General features: G+C 39.5%; 1 protein-coding gene across 1 annotated transcript; it reads right to left on the bottom strand.

Moving 5' to 3' along the window:
* Nucleotides 1–2473: 2473 nt before the first annotated feature.
* Nucleotides 2474–6983, bottom strand: LOC146610720 (keratin, type II cytoskeletal 8-like). The gene is made up of 9 exons (XM_085344519.1): nucleotides 6374–6983; nucleotides 4843–5051; nucleotides 4686–4746; nucleotides 4479–4574; nucleotides 4188–4352; nucleotides 3974–4099; nucleotides 3620–3840; nucleotides 3445–3503; nucleotides 2474–3311 (listed from the first exon to the last, which is right to left on the bottom strand). Exons 1-9 carry the CDS (start codon nucleotides 6896–6898, stop codon nucleotides 3082–3084), a joined length of 1692 nt encoding a protein of 563 aa, XP_085200645.1. The 5' UTR covers nucleotides 6899–6983; the 3' UTR covers nucleotides 2474–3081.
* Between the last annotated feature and the right edge of the window lie 17899 nt (nucleotides 6984–24882).

Consider the following 24882-nt stretch of genomic DNA (forward strand, 5'->3'; position numbering starts at 1 on the left):
CCAATACTTCATCCTCATGTCTGACTGATCTACAAAATTATCTTGTATTCAAAGAGATTAAAGTAGCAGTTAACTCAACTCACTGTGCTGGCCATTAAAAAAAACAAACATTTAAATGCAGCTTTATTTCCTGGTCATCCCAACCTGCAGTCCACCTTACTTGATGTACCTCATCCTCATTGATCAATGAGGTTTGAGCAAACTAACCTTGGAAGTAACGTTTCTTCAGGGAATCGTCATCCATCTGCACGATGTCACAGACTGCAGCCGTGGTGGATAACAGCAACTCAACAAGTTGGAACAAGAAGCAGCAGATCTCACCTTCGTAGGGAATTCTGATGGTGATGATCGGGCATGTGTTTGACATTCTGTAAGAATACTTCTAGGATATATTCATGACTGTTTTATTTAGTTTACTCATTGAGGCTAAGGTAACTGGTGACCTTAAGGGCAAAAATCCATGTGCTTCTCTTATTTTGAGTTGACTGACTTAATCCCCACCTCTGGTTTCAAAGCCAAAGGTTTATATACCTGATACTCTTATGGTTGATTCATCACTATGATGCGCATCCACGTAGCTTTTGCCCATAGCACTATTCAAAGCACAACAATATCTATGCTCATCCACCCTGTCCAAATAATGTCCCAATTTTTCTTTATAATGCTTTCAGGACAGTCTCTCTGCTGTAGCATGAGACAAAGTGAAGTTTATGAGTTTGCTCTGTTTTGGTTTACAGCTGAGTGCTTGGCCGCTCCAGAGACAAAACTTTGCTGTGAGTCAGACTGTGATATGCACCTATTTTCAGATCAGGACAAATGTGTGCACTGGTGTAATTAAAACAGATGGATTTATTTTGATTTTTTTCCCTCCCTATAAAGGTGAAGGTAGTGCAGATTTCAAAAGGTGAGGGCTCCCTCCATCTTTAGTCCACAGTCTGAGGTTCAGGGTAACAACACTGTTTCTTAAAACTTCAATCATGAACATTAAAAAAGGATGAAAACACCCACAACAGTCCAAACTATTTCAGTTTTATCTCTTTTGAAGTTACAGTGTAAGTACTAAAATATACACACAATAAAGCTGAAAACTTGATAATAAAAAGAAAGCAGTGAAATTGTGGCACACAAGATATCCCAGTTAAAGAAAATAGGAAAGTGAGGAAACTCCAATCAGTCTAATATGTGCTGCAGTGCTGCAGCAGAGCTAGGCTGCAATGCACAGCATTTAATGAAGGTAGTGGAGGGCCCTGTGTACTGCTTTCAATCAGGAAGTGCAGCTTTGTTAACAAGCTGCTGCTGCCAAGGAAAAGTTTACATAAAGAACAAAGCAAATGTGCAGTACTGATACTGTGGGGATCACTCATATTGTGAACTGTTACAGACTGCTTTACTGATGCTCCTGATTTTTAGCCCCATTTTACAAGCCTCTACTGCAGACACAAACATCTATCATGCCACACCCAATCACCACTCCAGTGTAGTCCTGTGTGCTCTCCTGTTTCAGGGTTCTGCACGGGCTTGTTGCATTCATCTCACCTTAGTCAAACTTTTGGCAGACCTGCTTACACATATCTGCCGTGTCATAGGTGTGGGCCGCATATCATACTCACAGGGCTTCCCGAAATTTGTCGAAAATGTAGCTTAATACGTTTTTAACATATCTTTCTAGCATGTATCTGTCCCAGACAATTGATCATCCATCGGCTTGAATAAGTGCCCGCATGATATATAGTATGCAAAGTAAAAACCATCAGGTGGATAAGTGAAACAATATAATTATGCCTATAGAGTCACTTCCATATTTGCACTGCATATCAATGTCCTATATTAAAGAGAATTCCAGCTCTGTCATTTTGAGGAGCCTTTTGAGGGCTGAATTATTTTTTTGTTTTGTATTTTTAGATCACTATAAAGACAATAAAGGAAACCTATTTGGTTATATTTGGTTTTTCTGTCATATAATGTGGAATTTAAATATGATCCAAGTTTGAAATATTGAATCCAGTGTGTGTGTGTGTGCGTGTGTGTGTGTGTGTGTGTGTGTGTGTGTGTGTGTGTGTGTGTGTGTGTGTGTGTTTGTGTTTGTGTTTGTGCGGTGTCTGCATTTTTAGCCTTGGAGGTTTCCGTTTGCTAGTCTCTTATCCACAAATACTACTTGTTTGCTTATTTATTAATACTTTTCACTTCAAAATTAAACTGAAGATTAACACTGTGTTGCCCTATAATAACTAAGCAAACCAGTTACATTTGTATAATGTAATGTAAATAATGTTCCATTATTTTACTATTATTTGCTTGACTACATTAGTGTTGTGTTATATCAACCGTATTATTTCAGCAGTTTCAGCTACAGCTAATCATGAGTAAAAAGTTTGGGACATTCAAATGTTACAATAGTAAGAATTCACAGGAACAAGATCTGGAAATGTATGTGAACACAGATTTATTTCAGTTTTGTTGGTACAAATTCCCAATAAACCTGGAAGTTCCAGTCAGCCTGATCCTTTTTAAAACATTTTTATTATTCAGAGTGAAAATAGAAGTAAAGCATGATCACAACACCATTTATTTACTGCAGTGGAGAAATCATTTTTCTCTTAACACAGGAGAAGAAATATGAAAGTGTTTCATGTGGCTGCTTTTGATGATGTCAAACTGCATAACAAAATGACAGATATTAGAAAATTTCCTGTGGTGCCATTTTGTATACAATAGTAGTTGCTTTGTAAGGATTCTCTGTCCTGACACTACAAGGATCCTCTTGTATGCACAACAGCACATCCAACAACTAAAAGACAGCCAGGCTGACTGATCAAAGAAAGACAGGACTGACTCACATCTTTGCTGCTCACAACAATCTCTGTACCTTTCTGCTTGAATTTGGATTTAATGTCTCTAACTCTCTTTGGGTATGTGGTGCCATTACATGGATCGGCTGTCTTTGACTTGTCAAGCGTATATGTTTCTGAGGTTGCTCTGTGCATGCAGGGAACGACAGGGCGGGGTTTATGGAGGTCATGATGAGGAGAAGAAAAATAAGAGAAGAAGAAAAAATGGATTGGAAGATGGCCACTGGTTCTGTTAACGGCGGCTGGAATAGGATGAGCTGACTCTTGTTTTTGAGATGCTAGAGGTGCTGCCACTGCCAAAGCCGCCCACGGAAATACCGCCACCGTAGCCCATGCCGCCGCCGCCCATTCCGCCACCGAAGCCACCGCCGCCTCCGCCGCCCATGCCGCCACCAAAGCCTCCGCCGAAGCCGCCGCCGAAGCCGCCGCCACCGCCTCCGCCGCCACCACTTCTTCCACCACCTGGTGAGGAGAAGAACACATTTGTCAGGAGAAAGGCTTTAAATTTAGTTTTTTAGGTAAAACTTTGGAACTCTGATACAAAACAAACAACAACAACAAAAAAGCCCAAAATGCTGTATATGTTAATACATACCGAAGCTGGTGCTTGTGGACTGCACATGGACGGTTGCATTTCCACCACCAGAGGCAATCCTACAAAGAAGAACAAAATGTAACAATTTGATGAGCTGGTAATGTCATTGTCACCATGAAAACTTCGTTTAGCTTCTCCTGTGTTTTAGAGGATTATTTATTTATTTATTTCTTACCTTGATTCCTCTCCTTCCAGCAGTTTCCTGTAGGTGGCGATCTCAATGTCCAGAGCCAGCTTGACGTTCATGAGCTCTTGGTACTCGCGGACTTGGCGGGCCATGTCCTGCTTGGCTCTCTGCAGGGCCTCTTCCAGGTCCCTGATGCGGGCCTTGGCGTCCTTCACAGCCAGCTCGCCACGCTCCTCTGCCTCAGCAATCTGGGCCTCCAGGTTGGCACGCTGGGAGGTTGGAAAATTAGCAGAAGCTTTAAATGTGATATTTCTCATTCACAATGCTATCTATGTGTTTAGCATTTATGTTTAACACATATGTAAGAAATAATCTCATCAGCTATGCAGAAACATGCATTACCTGTCCCTTGACTGTCTCAATCTCATTCTGAAGGCGGCTAATCATGCGGTTGAGCTCAGCAATCTCACTCTTTGTGTTACGAAGGTCATCCCCTGCCTGGTTTGCATTGGCCTGCATCTCCTGGAACTGAAGGAATCAGATTGAGAACAAGTGTTATTCCAGATTCCACAGACCAATCCACTTTTATTTGACTTGGCAGACTCTCTCTACCTACCTTGGACTGGTACCATTTCTCAGCTTCCGCTCGGCTGTTGTTGGCGATGTCCTCGTACTGTGCCTTGACTTCAGCCACAATGGAGTCCATATCCAGGCTGCGGCTGTTGTCCATCTCCACAATGACAGAAGTGTCCTTGATCTGTCCCTGAAGCTCAGCAAGCTCCTGTGAACAAGACACAAGTTCTTTTAAAAAAAAATTGAACTGAAAGATTAAAAAAAAAAAATAGTACAAAATAAACACATCTGTGTGTGCCACAGTGCCATTCAATGTTTGTTTGTTTTTTCTTACAGCTTCATAGATAGCTCTGAGGAAGTTAATTTCATCCTGAAGAGCGTCAACCTTGGCCTCCAACTCAATTTTGTTCATGTAGGCTCCATCTACATCCTGTAAAGGAGGATAAAGTAGACTGCATTAGTCACGGCGCTTGCAGAAATGATAATTCATGCATCATCTATCATCATTATGACAACTTTTTAATGGCACATCCATTCTCACCTTCTTAAGGAGCACAAATTCGTTTTCGACTCCAGCACGCTTGTTGATTTCATCTTCATATCTGTCGCAAAAAATGCAAGAAAAATGAGCTGAACACGATCAGGCATCATCTACTGGAAGTCAGCTGCTGTGTTCATTGTGACTCGTGGGAACTCACTTGTTCTTGAAGTCCTCCACCAGTCCCTGCATGTTTTTCAGCTCAGACTCCAGCTTCATCTTCTCATTGCCCAGCCCGTCCAGCTGTCTGCGCAGGTTGGCAATGTAAGCTTCAAACATGGCATCGATGTTGGAGCGGGTGGTGGTCTGCTCCTGCAGCAGGCTCCACTTGGTCTCCAGCATTTTGTTTTGCTGCTCCAGGAAGCGGACCTAAATGGTGATATAATTTGACAAATTTAGATCTGCAGTCATAGAATAGCAATACTTGCCTTGAGGTCCTAGACCGGCTTGTTTTTCTCTGGAGATCCATCAGTCCATGGATCACGTGTAACTTTCCCACATTAAAAACTCTTGCAGGCAAAAAAATGCCAACGACCATATTAAAATTCCTCACAGTGCACGACTGTTCTAGACACACTGCACTGTGGAGCTTGTTTGTGAGACTTAGAAGATCAACCATTGTTTGATTAAACAGTAGAGCCCAAAGGTCCATTTCTGGGTGTGTCTTTAAGGTGCCACACCCTCCTCCAACCACTTGACATCAGCGCTCCCTCGCCTCCAGGATGCATACTTTCACTGATTGAACGTGCCTGCCTCAACCCTCACCAATTAATGTGTCACACCTAAAGATATTAACTGTTATGTCAAATGTACAATGCGCATTATACTTTAGTTTAATATATTATACTAAACAAAAATGTTCTTTAAACATCTAAGCCATTTTCCCTGCTATTAATGATTGTTTTTGTGATGCTTTATTGCAGTAATATACCGTTTTATTTGAAATTTGAAATAAGGAGTCTTCAAAGGATGGGATCAGGTTACCTGTTTGAAGACAGATAAGGTGTGGCACGTAGCGCGCAGAAAGAGCTAGCTCAGCATTTTCTCATACAGGGTGTGGTTAGCGACTTTGCCATTACTGCCTGAGAGAAACGGTCCCTCATCAATGCATCGTCTTTAATTAAACATGAAACTGCATGTGGAAGAATTTAAAGTAAAAGCCTGTCACTTCTTGCTGCCATGGGAACAAGTGATAACCAGATCCCTCGCTCCTCTCACCTGATAATGCAGCAGTAACTGGATATGACTGCTCTACTGTTTCCATGCTTTCACTCTACACAGAGACAGCTTGCAGGCTGTGCTCATAATGCAATTTTAAGGAGCATCATGTTGCTTAGTTTGAGGGGTGAATTTTAAGCAAATCACCCAGCAGTTCTCAACATTCATCAGCATTCAGTTAGCATTTCCAGGTTTAGTTAAGCTGTTGCATAATATTTAATGAGCTCAAGGGCCCTTTCAACAAGAGCCTGCCTTTGCATCTTTTTCTAATATATTAGAAACCAGCTTCAGGATTTTCATTCTGCTGACATGTTGTGAGACTAAAATAAAAGCTAGACAAAACCTTTTTCAATATCAGATAGGAAACGTGCCACTCACCTTCTCAATGAAGAGTACAAAGCTTTCAGTGCAACTAGAGTAGCTCCTGCTTGAGAAGAATAAAACGGCCTGAAACTTTTTTATGAAACTCTTACCTTGTCAATGAAGGAAGCAAAGCGGTTGTTGAGAGTCTTGATTTGCTCTTTCTCCTGGGTGCGGACAGTCTGGATGTTGGGGTCGATCTCAAGGTTATAGGGGGCCAGCAAGCTCTGGTTTACTTGGACTTGTGTGATCAGAGGCACTGATCCAAAACCTCCTGGACCACCACCACCGAAACCGCCTGCACCGAAACCGCCGCCGCCGCCACCACCACCACCGAAACCGCCCGCACCAAAACCACCACCACCCAAACTAAGACCACTGCCACCACCAGAGGCAAAAGAATAACTACTGAAACCACCACCACCACCACCACCACCACCACCGCTAGCCATGCCTGATCTGAGCATTGAGGTTGATGATGACATTATCATTGGCCCCCCTAGATTGACAGATCTTGAGGAAAAACTTTGTCTTCCTCCTCCTCCTCCTCCCATACGGAAACTACCACCACCACCAGCTTGTCCACCTCCACTATAGCTGCTCCGCACAACTTTTGTGGACATTCTGGTCGACGACATGGCTGGTTTCTTCTTAAGAGGAAGGATTCAAAGAGAAAAGCAAAGAGAGAGAGGTTTGGGAGCGTAGTGGAGCCCACTAAGAGGAAGGTCAAGTCCCTCTAAGTGTCTTGTCTCTGTCTACGATGGATTTTTATCTGTCTCCAGCTGAGGAGGAGGTCCCAGTAAGCTCAGCCTCCTCTGCGCCTCCCCTCAACCCTCCTCCTATTACCTGGATCCTGAAAGGTGTGCTTGCAGGCAGTGTAGATTGGCTCAGCCTGTCAGACAGGTAATAGCGCCACCCCTTTAAAGCGATCTGGGCTTGACACACCCAGATGCTTGTAGAGAAACAGCATCAGAGCCCGAGCTGGGAGGGCAGGAAAGGCATTTGGCAAAGACTCTTTTTGTTGATTAGCTAGGGGTGTTCTGTGTACAGGGTGGGGACCTGCATACTCACTGTGCCACCTTTCTTTTCTCTACTGTTTACCTTCTGGCAAGATTTTTTCTCTGTATCCTCTGTGTGAGCACTTCTTTGTATTTTACTGGGATTGTGGACATGAAATTAAGATAAAACTATCTATAGGATTAAGTTGGGTAAAATTGCCCTTTAACTACGCTGAAAATGTTTCAGCAAGCAATTTAACCAGTTTTTGCTTGTCAAAATGCAATGCACATTCTTCCAGGTATGTTTTTAGATACACAGGAAAACCTTAAATTTAAATAATCTTTAAAGTGAGTTTTAAGATCTGCGAGAGAGCGCCAAAGTGTGACTTCACAAGTAAAAAAATGTACATAAAATAAAAACAAAAAACAAAAAAACAAAGTCACATTAAGATAATTAGTTGGGTAGTCGGCTGAAGGATAATCCAAGATAAAGTGGAGACCTTGAGACGAGTAAACTGGTTTTACAGGAGATTCCCTGCAGACAGTACAGTACTTACCCACTGCACAAAATCCCACAGATACACATAGAGAAAAGCTGAATCGGAGAATAAATGGTGGTCATTTCAATGAAACATGGTTTCCACATTATGCACAGCGAGCATATGAAGGAATCCACCCCGTGCTGCTTATGTGCTCAGGCCTGCAGCTTGCGGGTGCTTGAGGCTACTGTGCACAATGCTTTCAATACACAATACACTCACCCAGGTTTACTGAGTAAATGTATTGCATCGGTTTAGATATTTCAATCTTAAGAAAAAGGTCCATTGCAAGTCTTTTTTTAACTTAATGTCAGCTTGGAAGAACAAGAAGCCAAAAGTAGAGTCGATTTCTTGCTCCGACAGAGCTGGAACTGTTGGTACCTGTTTAAAACCATCTTAACAACTCCAGTATAGCTGTTGGCTTCCCAGCCTCTGTACTGTAGTAGCTTCTAAACAAGCTCCAGGGCATAACTGAGTCACACCCCAAATTAAAATACCAGTGGTTCACTCTCACTTCCAACACTGTCTAGTGGAAGAACTATGCTCCTATGCCACTTACTGCACATTCACAAATTTGCGTTAGTCAGGAGGGAAACATGCCAAAAAATATGTTTGTGCCTACAAAATGTTTGCTGCAAACACTATTTGTATGTGCAATCCATGGACTTCATTATGCATCAAGAATTCCCACCATCGCCAACCACCACCACCATGAAGAATGAGCCAGTTTGTCCTGGCAGGCTGCATATGCTCAGGCAGACCTGAAAAAGGAAGTTATAACTATGTTTTTATTTCAAGCATTATTTTGCAGCTGCAAAGCTGATCATACTTTGCTAGAAGTATTCAACTTTAGGTTCTGTTAGCACATAAAAAGTGCTGTGATTCAATCTTACCTGGGTGTGTCACATGATGTAATGCTCCAACAGAGCACAATTCTACAAAGTGAAGTCTAAATAGTTTGAAACCGTAAGGACCCATCATTTATCTTATATGTAGACAAATGTGTGTATCTGAGCAGTGCCAATGCCGTTAGTTTCATGATCACAGTTCCAAAAAACAGCATCGCCTTGCTGAAATATGTGAGGCCTTCTCTGAAAAAGATGTTTCTGGTTGGGGCCATATGTCGCTCTAAAAGCAGTAAATTCGTTTTAGCATTGATAAAGCCTTACTAGATGTACAAAATGACAAGGCCATAAACACTAGGACTGACAAGAACTCACAGCTGCACCCTCGACCATGGAGAATGAACTTATGTTCAAACCCAGAACCCTTTCTGTGAGGCAACGCTGATAATCGCTGTATCAGTGTACAGGAATATGCAAGATAAATACAGAATGAAACTTATCAAACTTATAAAGTTATATCAAACGTTTTTCCATTTTAACTTCACTACCTGAGCAGTAAATTTATATTTTGCATTTGCCAAACAAACCGTTTTAGACTTCAGAGCGCCACACGATGACGACAACTCAAATATCAAATATAATAGTATTTGTCATTTTTGCTTGTCTAGAATCAAGGCGTAATTAGTTGCCTGAGGCCCATGAGGTCAGACACGTTAACCCAAAATTTGAAATCTGCAGTATTTTAGGTTTTGCTGTTGGTTTCCCCATGTTGGTCAGATTGTGGGGACTTGAAACTTTCTTCAAGCCATCCTTCATGTTTCTGCCTCTTTCCCAGAGCTATTTCACAGTAGTAGCAGGCTAAGCCAGTTATTCCATAGGAGATTTTAAAAACTCCCCAGCGGGTTATGAGTCTTCCCTAGTTCAACGTGCCTGGAAAACCTCCAGCTGAAGGCAATAAGGAGGCAAAGACATGCTCAGACCAATATAACTGGTTCCTTTCAGGCAACGACTCCAACTCCTTTCCCTATCTCTGTAGGGATGAGCTGCACACTGTGCAAGCTGCAGCAGTTATCAAATTACCTTTATGCTGTCTTTGAGTCATTTATTGGATCATTTAAGATGAAATTGTACTGCTTACTTTAGAACTAAAACAAACAACAACTTACTTCCAGGAAAAAGGGCTTCAGTTAGCCTAGGCTTGTAACTGATTAGATGATCAAAACCCGTGAGGAAAGTATGACAACTCTGACATCTCCCAAACCACACACCTAACAACATATTTATTGTTCTTCATGGCAACACTAAGAAACTGTGTTAGAAATTAGAAGGATATTTGGTAACAGGAAGGTCACATTTATTTAAAAGCTATAGTACTCTACGAGGACCCAGACATTAAAAAAAGCTGCAAAAGTCAAATGTAAAAACCCCTGACCATCATTAGAATAAACTACACTGACAGAGACTGGATTCTAAAATGAAAACTAAACTCTGGGCAGTGACACCTACACTCTGCAAGACTGTATTTCATCTCAGATGATGTGACGGGTGGCTTTTCAAGCTTTCTAGTCAGAACACGTAGTGGAATGTTCACAAGCTCATTTACTCTGTGAGAACCAAGCTTGAGATGGGAGTTTACTCTACTGAAACTTGGCAAGAGGGACCGCTGGGGAAGAAAGCGTAATTAAGTTTCAGGTGTCAATTAGGACAGCTTTTGTATTATACAATATTGAAACTTGACAATTTACACCTAACTGTATCTCGGATCTGATTTGCCGGCAACCTTCACCACTGAACTTTAGTAAAAAGGCCATGTTGTTACGTTTTCCAAAAACACAAACAGTTTTTCAGTTATTTAGACTTCCTTACACCTTAGTGATCAAATCAGGTGAGTCAGGCATCTTACGGTCTGGTTAAAATGATAGTTTGAAGATGTCACCTAGAAAGAGTCGGTGTGGGGTCAAATCAAAAACTAAACTTTACTAAAATTGTCAGAAGTTCATGAACTGACATAATGGAGCTAAATCAAATAGTCAAGCTGCATTTTGAACCTGAACTTATACAAAAACATAATGACAAGTGTCCCAGTCTATTCCTCTGCTTAATATATGACAAGTACGGTATGTTACTTTAGTGCTCTCTCACAATAATACTGACATCCATAAAGTGTTTGACAAACAGTGGACAAATGCCAAATTTATATTTGCCTGCATAGGTCTGCAATATGTTAGTAAAAGCAGATAATATTACAGGAAAAGCAACTTCATATGCATTACAACAGGATTTCTGCATTATTATTCCTACTATTATAGATTATTTATTTTTAAATGTAGTGAATGTCATCTGTTCCAGGCTTTAAATGAGACTTAGGGCTGCACTAAGTAGAGGAGAATTTTGCACTTCAAATTTTTTAGAACATGGAGTAAAAAGAACAAAAAAAACCAACTTGATAGATACAAAACTTTAAATGAAGTAAAACTTAATTTAAAGTTTTTGTATCTATCACAAAACAGCATTTTCCTAAGATTATACAAGAACTTTTTAGAATGAACATTTGGATTTGGAGTTTTTGCATTATCTTGCTGGCACAGAGATAAAAAAAAAGCAGAGGACTTCTAACTTTTTTCTTGTTATCGGCCTTAGAGCAAGGGGAATACATATGTCACAGTGCCTGGCACTAGTTAACTTTAAGATTTTTGCCCTGCTAATCTGTCCATGAAAGATTAATTACTGAGACATTGCTTGTTCAGGAATGAAGAAAGACCCTGAAAACTAGAGTTGGATCTATGAAATGCAATGTTATAACCCAGCATACAGTCTATACACCTCATGCAGCTGATGCACATTACTGGATTTGATCAGGTGTATAAGCACAAAACTCTCTGGCAATCACTTTGTTTTTCTATCATGCATTTTCAATGCATGCATTAAAAAAGGCAGCATGTCTCTGTTTTAAGTCAGTTTTGTTCACATTAGTCAGTCAAAAGAACAAAAATGCCATTCACTTCTTAAAGTAATGGACTAAAGGTGAAAGTACACGACACAGCTGCTGGAGTGAGACAAATGATAAAAGTGCAAAGAGAAAACAGCATTTTGGACAAAAAGAAGTCTTACTCAGGTCTTAGTGTAAGTTTCTGTGACTGAGGTGTGGTTCTGACTAAATCTGCACAGATTTACTACTCCTTAATCTTCTTTCACATACACATGCTTGTTCTACAAAAGCCACTACAAGGGAGTGTTAGTGGAGTGAGTCCATCAAGCCAGAGGGGAATTCTACCAGATTCTATAATGGAAAGATTAAGCTAGCTGCCACACCTTAAAATGAATTAGGAAGATGCGGTATGAGGACAAATGCAGGGAGGGTAATGTTCTGTCTCTGAAGGACACATGGCCTCTTTCAGTTCAACTGAATGAAAATGCAACAATTAGGCATCAATCCCTTGCAGCTTTATTTTTAGGCTAAAATTATTTCATTTGATGTCGCTCAGTGAGGAGCAAACTCAATTTAACAAAGCCAGGGAAGGTCGAAACAGGAAGGTAGGGTCTCTGCCTTACAGTATAAATCACCTTAAAGTGACTGATGCTGGCAATGTTCCCTCTAATTTTTCATGTGTCTGAGCGAACACACCAACTCCCTGAGCGGTCCCTTGGACCACTGTGAGCAACATTAGATGTGTGGGTCATGCCAGCATCGAATCCATCCAAGTTACATGGTTTATTAAAATAATCAAATTACAGCATTATATTTATGTTAGACTACTTTTAATTAACTGCTTTAGCTCACTTACAATGACATTTTTTTTAAATTTTTTTTAAATAAAGCTCTGATTTGTATTATGAGTATGAGTCTGTGGTCTGGGAGAGACTCCCGTAACTCTCTGTCTGCAAAATACAGTATATAATGAGCAATGCTGGGCAATTAATTATATAGTTACTTCTTCAAAAAGTAACTGAGTTATGGAAACAACAAAGTTTTTTGCAGCTGTTTACCTAAAAATGCAGCCAAGGTGTTTTTTAAATAAACATTTCAAACTATTTACAGAACTTCCCCTTTCCTAAACAACTAAATGCCATGTTGCCATATCATTTTTTGATTGGTCGACATGATACATTTTTCGATGAATAGGAAAGGGTGGGGTTTTTTGCTCACAGGTGGAGAGTGCTCTCGAGCGTTTTCCTTCCTTTTTACCGCTTCTTCTTGCAGTAAATATAAACAACGATAGTATTCCGGAAGAAAAACAAACATTGCATATATTTTTATCATAACTCTGGTTTTATGTGACCTATCAACACAATTTAAGACTTGTATAAAGTCCACACGTTTTCCGTCTGTCCTGCTCACATCTCCAATGGTTGTACACGTTGTCGTTAACGTGGCTTCACTCCACATCAGCCACGCCACTTTGTTAGCTAAAACACCGGTGTCGGCACATAAGGACGCTGTCATAGCCTGTCAACGACGTTGATTAGCTGCGTATATACGAATGTGAATCGCGTGATTGGCTGGACTATGGGATAAGGTGGCATCGTTCTAATCCCATACGGGAGCAGCCAGTGACTTACTGACTAACACTGCAAAGCAGAATTGTTAAAGTTTTAATTTGAATTTCAATTCAGGTTAGATTTTTTTTGTGCGCAACACAGATTTTCTGTGCGCAGTGACCGTGCCAGCAGTGCGCAATTGCGCACTCGCGCAGCTTATCTGTGTGTTGACTAAAGTGTGCAACGCACAGATAGTGGCGGACACCTGCATCCAATGTTCCCTCTGGAGTTCCCCACCTGTGCTTTTGATGGTCATAAATTAATAAACATATTTTTTTGTACATTTAAAACTTAAAGACTGCAGAGCGGGCTAAAACACACCATTGTGCTGCAATAATGCTGCACATAACTCGCAGCTTTACAGCTCCTTTAGCAAGCCAAAAATTTGCTGCACAAGCAGTATCTGACAAAAAAAACACTCAGCTCCACCTCCGCAACCACACCCAGTCCTACAACAGCCACCGGGCAAACTGGCACAGTGGAGCCAAGGTTAAACCTGTGGGTATCAGCGCAGAACACAAACTTAAACATTCCCAGGCTGCAAAGACAACATATCAAACTTAACTGTAACTAAATTTGAATTTTTGTTTTTTTATCTTTCTTTGTGAAACATGAATGCTCATTTTGAATTTGAAGGCCAACAACGCCCACAAAAAAAAACAAAAACATAATAAAGACTGGAAAATGTGTGCAATGCTTCAAAAAAACATATCAGACAGAGCACATCACAGCTTAGTTACATGACTGGGGGTAAAACAGGCATAAGAGGCTGAGGTGGAGATACATATGTGAAGGAATTTGTCACTAAGTAAAAGGTTGAACGAGCATTTTATGCAAATGCTAATTAAAATTTGAAGAAAAGGAAAATTCTTGCAGTTAGAGATGCAATCGTGCATGCCATCTGGGCTAAAGAGGAAAGGGACCAGGAGTGGGCTTGTTATCACTGCCACAGGTGAGTTTTTCAGGGGTGGCTCTGTGTTACAACCTTTAACGAGAAATATAGAAGTGGCCACTGGAGGTAACTCTGGCATCTAAAGCTTGAGTAGTGAGCAAAAACCGACATTTATGGTAGTGACTGTGGCTACGTCCACACTAGCCCAGATAAATGGCGTTTTTGTCTGAAAACACTCTGCGTCCACACTAGCCTTTTCAGCATTTTTTTTTTTTTTACAGCGTTGTCTGTCCACATTGATTTGATTTGATTTTTGATTTGATTTGATTTTATTGATTAGCATTCAAATTCAAATCTCAGTGAAAACAGTGAAAAAACAAACAAACAAACAGTGAAAACAGAACAAAAATCTACCATAAAGAAAGAAAGCATGAGACAAGGCTAATCAAAAGGTACTGGCTGAAGCATTTGCTTATTACGCCAACCCTTTTCACAAAATATCTTTTTGTATGCAGCTCCTGTACACAGGGCTTGAAGAAAATAATAAAACAAAGCAAAAACCAAACAAACAAACAAACAAACAAAAAAAAAAACAAAGAAAAAAAAAAAACTTTCCACCTTAGATAAGTAACTACATCAAAGCAAAAGAATCAAGAGGTTTTTTTTTTTTTTTTTTTTTTTCCTTTCTCCTTTTGCTCTTTTCATTCTTGATTTATATATTTTTCTAATACTCTATTTTTAAACATATTTTTAAACAAGGAAAATGAACTACACCTTTTTAAATCACTGTCATAACTATTCCACAGGTTAACTCCTCTAACAGAAACACATCTCTGCTTTATATTTGTCCTTATCTTGTTTTTTTTAAAGAAATCTGTTCCCCTTAAGTCATATTGACTCTCTCTGACTTTGAACAGCTTCTGAGTACTGGGGCAAAGCAAGTTATTTTGTGCTTTATACATTATCTGTGCCATTTTATATTCAACTAAATCATAAAATTTCAGGGTATTCAGATTAATAAACAAAATGTTAGTTGGTTCTATATAGTTTGATTGGTTTATAATTCTTATAGCTCTTTTTTGTAACTTGAAAATAGGAAGAGTGTTCGTTTTATATGCATTACCCCATATCTCCAGACAGTAAGTCATATATGGAAGCAACAGAGTACAATAAAGTGTGTATAATGTTTTTTTGTTCAGGACATGCTTTGTTTTATAGAGAATAGCAATGGTTTTTGACATTTTTGTTTTCACGTGGTTTATATGAGACTTCCAACTCAGCTTATCATCAATTATCACTCCAAGAAATTTATTTTCGTACACTCTTTCAATTTCAATTCCATTAACCCTTATTTTAGATACATTTTTCATTGGTCTAGTGCCAAAAATAATCAATTTTGTTTTCTTTATATTTAATGATAACTTATTTACATCAAACCAGTTTTTTAATATATTTAACTCCTTTTCCGCTGTAGTCAGAAGCTGTTCTAAGTTTTTACCTGAGCAGTACAGAGTGGTATCATCAGCAAACAATACACATTTTAACAGTTTGGAAACACTACATATATCATTTATATATAATATAAATAATTTAGGGCCCAGCACAGAGCCCTGAGGAACACCACAAGTTACCTTCAACTGCTTAGATTTTACATTATTGAATTCGACATATTGATATCTTTCATCCAGGTAACTTTTCATCCACTTGTATGCTATCCCTCTTATGCCATATCTCTCTAGTTTATTCATTAATATAGAATGATCAATTGTATCAAACGCCTTTTTTAAGTCTATAAAAACACCAACAGTATATTCCTTATTATCTATTGCATTAGATATCCCTTCAACAAGTTCCATCACTGCCATTGAAGTGGACCTTTTCACTCTAAAGCCATATTGGTTATCACTTAGGAGATTATGCTTCTCAATATATTTATCAAGTCTATTAACAAATAACTTTTCTAAAATTTTTGAGAACTGTGGGAGTAGTGATATTGGCCTATAATTGGTAAACTGACATCTCTCTCCGTTTTTATGGATTGGAATAACTTTTGCTATTTTCATTTGTGAGGGAAACACACCAGTTTGAAAGGACAGATTACAAATGTATGCGAAAGGTTGCACTATATATTCTATAATACTTTTAACTAATATCATGTCAATACCAAAACAGTCAGTGGACTTTTTATTTTTAAATGTCTTCACAATGTTAATTATTTCTCTATGAGTTACAGCACCAATAAACATGGAGGACACATTCTGAGTAATATGTTTATTTAGGTCGTTATTATTTCTTGACTCTGGAATTTCTTTTGCTAAATTAAAGCCAACATTTACAAAGAAATCATTAAATTCATTTGCAATGTCTTTAGTTTTATCAAGCACAATATCTTTATCTTTTTTAAAATAATCTGGATAATTCTTATTTTTTGAGCCCTTTTTGATTAGACTGTTTAATATCCTCCATGTTTCTTGTGTGTTACTTCTACTTTGCTCCAATAATTTGTGGTAATATTCTTTCTTACTTGTTCTTATAATATTTACTAATCTATTTTTATATAACTTGTACTTTATTTCAGCATCTTTTGTCCTCTGTTTTATGAATCTCTTATATAGGTTATTTTTCTTTTTACATGCATCTTCTATCCCCTTTGTGATCCATGGCTTATTTGATCTGTGATGCTTTCTAGTGATTTTCATTAAAGGACAATGTTTTTCATATAGTGAAATTACAGTTGATAAGAATGCATCATACGCACTATTTGAATCTTCATTTGCAAAAACCTCATTCCAATTGTGTTCCTTTAAGTCCACCTGGAGGGCAGCAATGGCTCTTGTTGTTCTATGTCGTATCATATCAAATGTTTGATTCTTTTGTTTAGTTTTAATCCCAAAATAATTTTGAAAAATTGCAAAAACAGGAAGATGATCGCTTATATCAGTTATAAGAAGTCCACCTACTATTTCATGGTCAATTTTATTTGTGAATATATTATCTATCAATGTAGCTGTATCAATTGTTATTCTACTTGGTTTTATAATTACAGGGAAAAGGGAGTTACTATACATTGTATCTATGAAATCTGTTGTTTTCTGATGTCCATTTGGGTTTAGCAAATCTATATTAAAATCACCACAAATTATTTGCACTTTTTTATCATTTAGGTTGCTAAACATAGCAGCAAGTTTTTCATTGAATATCTCAAGGCATGAACCTGGTGTCCTATAGATGCAACTTATAATTATATTGTTAGCTTTTTCAACATGAATTTCAATAGTGACACATTCCAATATGTTATCTATGGTGCTTGACATGCATTCAATCAGACTACATTTCAAAACTTTATCTACATATAAAGCAACACCGCCTCCTTTTTTATTCACCCTGTTCATTGTAAATAATTCGTATCCTTCCAGTCCCATTTCACTAACTTTCTCATTATCGAGCCATGTTTCTGATATTGCAATTATGTTAAACTTTTTTAACTTACTTAAGCATTCGGTAATTTTAGAAAAATTTTTATACAGGCTTCTACTATTGAAATGTATGACCGACAATGCATTTGCCATTTTAATATTCACATTGAATTGGTCATCTGTATAGTACTCACAAGTATTATTGGTGTTATTGTAGAAGTGGGTATCTGGGTCAATGTTACTTTCAGGGTCATTCATGTTGTGCTCTGCATAGTTAAACGTTTTGAAGTTCGTTTTCTCAGCGTGTGTGGCAAAATAACCACCTTGACAGTCCTTTTCATAATCAAAGTCTTCCTCTTCAATATCTCTGAATGGAAACCTATAATCTGTGTCCAAACTTGTCATTTATGTGTTTTTGTTGTTGTTGTTTCCATTGTTTTTGAGCCGTAAGGCCAGAAACACTTTCCATACCCATTGTTCATTATCCAATCGTCACTTTTCCAATAGTTTCCATAGCAGATTCCTGATTATTTATATTGCTCTAAGTCTTTGAGTTCTCTTATCATCACAACTTTCGCTTCTTCGGGATTGCCATTTAGTCTTATCATTACTTTGCAGTTCCTCGTCCATGTCGCTTGTATCTTATTTTGTTTTCTCAGGCTGCGTGCCTGTCTTGCAATTTCAGCAGTCTTTTTCGTTAAATGTTCATTTAAATACACACCAGTCCCTTTTAGCTTCTTACCCTGTTTCAGTAACTCAATCTTTGTTTTGCGACTCACAAACCGAAGAATGATTGCTGGCTTTGTTTTACTGTCTTTTCTGGGGAGCGTGTGGCATGCTGCAATATGATGGCTCTGAATACTTACATTCTTCGTTTGAAGGAATTTTATCACTTGCTGTTCAAGCGTTTGCAGCTCCTCTACCGGGGCATCTTCACCGTCTTTACCTCCGCCAGCTGTTACTCTGGCGTAGGTTCGGTGTTGCGTCTCCAGACCACTTATGACTAAATCATCCATTCTTGTGTATTGTTCAAGGTCCTCGATTCGCCGTTCCAAGTCGTCTATTTTCTTGTCCTTGTCCTTTATGAGGTTTTTTAGTTGTTTTATTTCATCCATTAGGTCATGTAGCATACCTTGTTGTTTAGCCACTTTGCTCAGTTCATCAGACATGAAATTAAGCGATTTCCTAATCTCCTCCAACTCCTCTTCAACTCCTGGGTTAGCTTTTTTAGGTGGCATTTTGAAAATGGTGAGATTAGTATTTCCTTGTGATGGCCCGTTGAAGTCACTGTTGATTTACTTGTTGGTGCCTTGCTAGAGGAGCCTGGGCCCAGTGGCTGCTGGAGGATCCTGGGCCTGGTGGAGCAGGAGGATCCTGGGCCTAGTGACTGCTGGAAGAGCCTGGGCCTGGTGGCTGCTGGAGGAGCCTGGGCCTGGTGGCTGCTGGAAGAGCCTGGGCCTGGTGGCTGCTGAAAGAGCCTGGGCCTGGTGGCTGCTGGAGGATCCTGGGCCTGGTGGCTGCTGGAAGAGCCTGGGCCTGGTGGCTGCTGGAGGATCCTGGGCCTGGTGGCTGCTGGAAGAGCCTGGGCCTGGTGGCTGCTGGAGGATCCTGGGCCTGGTGGCTGCTGGAAGAGCCTGGGCCTGGTGGCTGCTGGAAGAGCCTGGGCCTGGTGGCTGCTGCAGGATCCTGGGCCTGGTGGCTGCTGCAGGATCCTGGGCCTGGTGGCTGCTGCAGGATCCTGGGCCTGGTGGCTGCTGGAAGAGCCTGGGCCTGGAAGAGTTTGAGCCAAAAACACTAATGTTCCAGTACTGCGCATGCGTGAAACGCAAGACGATTCGCCCTGCCTCATTTATTGTGCCGTTTATTTACTTTCCCGCTCTTTGAAATGTCGCGGCAAAATGTTGAGGAAAAGCACCGAGTTTTTTTAAATGGACTGACAATGAGGTGGAGTTGCTGCTGCGAGTAACACAAAAGGAAAAAGTTGCAAAAGCAAGTTGCAGAGCATGTACAGACTGATACAAATCTTTAATAGGGCTGTCAAAATTGAGAGCAAACAAAACAACTGCTGTACAATGCCCTCCGCTATCTTAGTTTAACTGGTCACATGACTGCATCACATGAAAAGGCTCCGGGTTTGCTGTCCACACTGTGACGTGAAAACGGCGTTCTCAAATGTTTTCAAAACGCCGCGTTTCCCTTGACCGAAAAACACCGTCTCAGTGTTTGCGGGACGCCAAAACGGAGAGAAAAAGATGCGTTTTTTTAAACGAAAACGTATTAGTGTGAACATGGCCTGTAACATACACTGCCAGACAAACACTGCAAAGCCTATTCTACCTTAAAGAAAAAGCAGGTCTGCAACACGTTCATTTCAGGGAACGCATGTTGAGCAATATTAAAGAAGCTGAATCACAGCATCGAGCACAAAGCTGTAAAACTGCAACGAGTGTTGCAAGCCCTACCAGTGAACAATCGGAGCATGTGCTGTGGTGACATTCAGGTGTGGGGAGGCCAGGCAGTAAGGTGTGAAAAGCATGAAAACAAACGTGGTGCACAGAGAAAGACAGCTCTCAAAACGAGGCCAAAAGGTCAGCGTGCATAACAACTTGGTTATTACAACAAGACAATGCCAAACCACCTTCTAAACATATTTCAATCGAGTCAGGGCTTAAACTCATGTAAACACTCCAGACCTGTCACCACTGAAATATTTTTGGCACATTATGAAAGCGCAAATACGACAAAGGAGGCCTCAGACCGTCGAACGCCTCAAATGCTATATGTAACAACAACAATCTTTTAAAACTACCGATTTTTGTCGCGTTCGTTTCCCAAAAGCAGGTACAGAAAAGAGGTGATGCAACTTTCTTGCCCAAGACAATTTTTTGTTTTTGCTGCATCACTCTGTTCTTCTTTTATTTGCATTTTAAAACCTTTTTGGAAACAGGACTGCAAAAAGTAAGATCATTTTGTCGTTTTACTTTGAAAGGGCCCCTGGAGGTTTAACTTACCCCTTGAGGTAAGGGCTGGTCTGATGTGTGGGTGATGCATTTAGCTATATATCTTAGGTGAAGGTAATTTATTATTCCAGTGAAGAATGTCACATGGTACAAAATGCTTAAGCATGTGTATTTTTTTTTTTTTTAGATTTGTAGTTTACATGCATGTAGAGACTGTTAAAGAGAAATGCAAACCACACCCTGGAAACAGTGCACCTGCGGTTTGTGCAAAGATTTTGGGTTTCTGCTGAACTCTAGTTCAACAGAACTTGTTTTCTTTAATAACGGACAAAAAACAAAACAACAAAAACGATGACTGGAACGCATTTAGTCTGAAAATTAATATATGCACTGGGCTTTGTCCCGCACAGTAATTTGGAATTGCGTGGGATTTCCACATAATGATACCATTTCTCTCTTTTTTTTTTTTTCCTCTTTAATTTTTTTACACATCACAATGTGTCTTAAAAACTGCCATTAGGGTTCTGTAAAAACAAAAGGTAGTCAAAGAAACAAGGTGGGTTAATGAGGGATGGGTGGGGTAGGTGGAGAGGAGGAGTGGGTAGGTGGGTGGTGGAGTCTGTAACGTCCGGTGCAACACATGGCTCTCTGAGGAGGATGACAAGATTGGAGAGGAGGGGGGAGGGTTGGGAGGGGGAAAATGATAAGAGAGAACTGGATGAGTTTAGTTGAAAAGGAGCCCAAAATTTTGGAGAAAATAATGATACCATTTCTCAACAAAGATCCATACAGGCCTAATTATCTTATTTTGTAATTTTGGCTGTAAATTAAAAAAAACAACTCATCTTTCAGTAAACTTTACATTTTCTTTCTAGCTCATATCATGGTTTGTTGTGCTACTATGATGTATTGACTATTCCCATAAAGCTTGTGTTCTCATCTTTACAAATTTTAGTTCTTTATTTTTAATTTACTTTCTAGTCGGTAGCTGTCAGAGGCCAAAGGGTGTAGCCTGACTGGATGAGTGATGGCAGATAGCCAGCGATGATTATACAGCCTGAGCAGGTGCGTAGTGCCAGACGACCAGCCAAGAGAGCTGCAGGTGAGTGGAGTTGAGTTGTTCCAGGAACGGCAAAACAAACTGGACACACAAGTTAAGAGCAGTCAGAAACGACGAGGCACATAACAACAAGAGCTGTAAGAGCCGCATGACCACCATGGGAGGTGAGTGGAAGGCTCAGCTGGTCTTAAATGCCGGCCTACTGATTGCCGCTCATGGATTGCAGTTGGGTGATGCAGGTTTGGAAACAAGCTTCTGCCTCCATATCAAAGGATATCAGAGAACCAGAGCAGGCACAGAAAAAACACACCAAAACTGCTGACACTCACTCAGATCATCACAGTAATGGAGTTACAGTCAAAGAGTACCCTAACCCCTTCAGGTCTATTTTTAAAATGTCTTTCATTATGTTTTAATGAAAACAAAACTGAGGTCATTATATTTGGGTCATGTAGTCCCACCATCTGACTTGGGTCCTTTTATATCCTGTGTCAAACCAACCTTGTAGTGAAATTTGGCACAACTCTTAAAATGGGTAAACAGATAAACACAGTGGTGAGAATTAGCTTTTTTCAGCTAAGGCAGCTCTCTAAAGTCAAACCTTTTATCTCTTTTTGTGACTCAGAGATAGTTTTACATGCATTTGTGACCGCTCACCTCGATTACTTTAATGTACTTTATGTTGGTATGGATCAGGCCTCACTATCATGCTTACAAATGGTCCAGAATGCTGCTGCTCGCTTGCTGGATACACCAACACAAGCACATTAGCCCTGTTCTTCCCTCTTTACACTGGTTGCCTGTCCATTTTAGAAGTCATTTTAAAATCTTATTGTTTCAAAGTTTTAAATGGGCTTGCTCCTACTTAAGCGGCAGACCTACTACACATATACACTCTACAAAGGTCCCTTAAATCAACTGACCAGTCACTCCTTGCTGTCCCCATTTCAAAACTGAAACACCTGGGGGGCCTGAGCGTTTGCTGTTGTGGCTCCCAAATTATGGAATAAGTTGCCTCTCCATGGTAGGCTGGTCCCAACACTTGTCATTTTACCAGAGTAGTACCAGAGTCAGCTTGTAGTCAGTAATAACCAGTTTTTGGTCACTTTTAATCTTTGTTGTTTTGTTAATTTTATTTATTGGATATTTTATTGTCTATTTTATTCATGTTTTACTATTTACTTTTAACTTATAGCATTGTCTTTGGAAAGTACTTTGGTTAACCATGTTGTTTTTAAAGTGCACTATAAATAACGTTGGATTGAGAAAGTCCTGCGGGCAAATTTTACTCACCGCCTTGAGGCACAGATCGTCGCCCAGTGCATAAGCGAATTGGGATGCATTATTCTCAGATTTTGAAATAATGAGCTGTTCAGTGACGTGTGACTTCAGTACCTTGTACCAAAATGGTCTGCACTGACTTCAGATGTGTATGAAGTTTTTTAAAAATGTTGGGAAATGCAACCTCGCATCAGTGCAAACTGCAGAGAGTTATGGAATGGAGATTTTTAAAAAGTGAGATCCAAATGCATAAATGCCAGATATAACAACATAAAGAGGCAATACCAACATGTTGTCATGAAAAGTAGCACAGGTGTGCAGTGTCACTACTTCAGGCAATCCTACAGGCATGTTCTAAACCATAAATTATACACACACTGCAGGTCAGGATATTGCATGAAACTTTAACAAGAATGTGCACACTACAGATGGAAATCATTTATTGAATTCATTTCTGTGTGCCTGTGTATAGATGATTGATGCGTATCCCAGAGATGAGTTACAGAAAGCTTTATGTTCTGCTTGCTCTCAGTGCATGAGTCTACTTGCTGTTGTTCAGCTGTTATATAATGCCTTTCCTCATTGGCCGTTAGATAATTAAAGCACTTTCTAGAGCCCTGGAGCCATGCTTCACCTATGGGAGAGACTGTGGGTTTCACTGTAAACATTCACAGCCAGTTTTATCAGTCCTCTTACGTGGTATTATTAATTCCAGGTTGTCACTATATCACTCCCTCCAAGAGTTCAAAGGATTTGATGTGACATTCTGAATGTTGCTGCTTGTACACATAATTTCAAATAAGGTCACTCAGGACATAGAGAACGTATTGAGTTGGAGACGTTTCCCTCATTAAAACACTAAAACTAAGGTTTCCACAGATATGATACACTATAGTTAATTCATTTTAATGTTATGTTAATGATAATCTTTTATTATTTATTCAGAAATTGCATTTTGTGTTTACTTGTGTAGTCTTTGTCTAATATAGAAATTTGTTTGATGATCCGAGACATTTAATGTGACAAACATGCAAAAAAAACTATATAGAAGAAATAAATAAGCGGGCAAACACTTTTTCACATCACTGTAAATGCAAATAATGCATGTTGCGTAGAAGCTTGCAAGCCATACTGGAAAACATGAGCAGCGTTATGCAACTGCTTCAGGTTTTGCATGTCTTATACAGCTGTGTAAATAGCTTAATCACAATATCCTTTTATTAGCATTCATATCCAGATAAATATCATCCTTTTTTTCATGCAGCAAATACACATCACCAATTTTCTAAGTAAATATATTTCTAAAGTTGCTATCTACATGAACTCCTCAACATATTTCAGTAACAATACATCCAGTTTATACATATAAAAAAATCAAACCATTGATTTCCATAAATTATGGAGATTATCAGACATAAATAATGATCGTTGACACAGAGAAAAGTATATAACACACAATTTCCCGCACTGAAAAGGTTACGTCCAGATGAACAGAATCAATTTCTTGGAATTCTTTCACAGAGTCTTAAAGTCCCAAAGGTTGAGTACGCTCCTTCCATAGATTTTCCGCTGGATTCAGGTCAGCTGATTGGCTGGGCCATTCTAGCTTTATTTTCTTTGTCTGTAACCAGCTGAGAGTTTCCTTGAGTGTGTGTTTAGGATCATTGTCTTGCTGAAACGTCGGTCCTCATTTCATTTTCATCATTCTGGTAGATTGCAGCAAAATTTTATCAAGAATGTCTCAATATATTTTTCCATTCATCCTTCCTTCAATGCTATGAAGTGTGCCAGCCCCACACCATGATGTTCCCAACTCCAAACTTCACTGTTGGTATGATGTTTTTTGACTGATATGCACGCCCTTTTTACCTCCAAACATAGTGTGTTATCTTATCCAAAGAGTTCAGTTTTGGTCTCATCTTGTCAGACTATAATCTCGCATTATTTCACAAGCTTTTCTAAATGTTAATTAGTAAAATATAAACACACTTCAACATGATTTTTCAACATGATTGGTACTAATATGATAAATTAGCTTGGCTAGTATATCAGCTCATTTAAGCTTGTTGCAGATAGCTTAGTATTAGTGTAC

This window comes from Diplotaxodon limnothrissa, linkage group LG20 (assembly GCF_057381915.1).
Source record: "Diplotaxodon limnothrissa isolate DT_005_m linkage group LG20, D_limnothrissa_male_GT1.1, whole genome shotgun sequence".
NCBI lineage: Eukaryota > Metazoa > Chordata > Actinopteri > Cichliformes > Cichlidae > Diplotaxodon > Diplotaxodon limnothrissa.

Coding starts and splice junctions, on each gene's coding strand:
- LOC146610720 (XM_085344519.1), bottom strand. CDS start 6,898: ATGTCGTCGACCAGAATGTCCACAAAAGTTGTGCGGAGCAGCTATAGT. Junction 5,052..6,373: donor TTGCTTCCTTCATTGACAAG/GTAAGAGTTTCA, acceptor ATCACCATTTAG/GTCCGCTTCCTGGAGCAGCA. Junction 4,747..4,842: donor GTGGAGGACTTCAAGAACAA/GTGAGTTCCCAC, acceptor TTTTTGCGACAG/ATATGAAGATGAAATCAACA.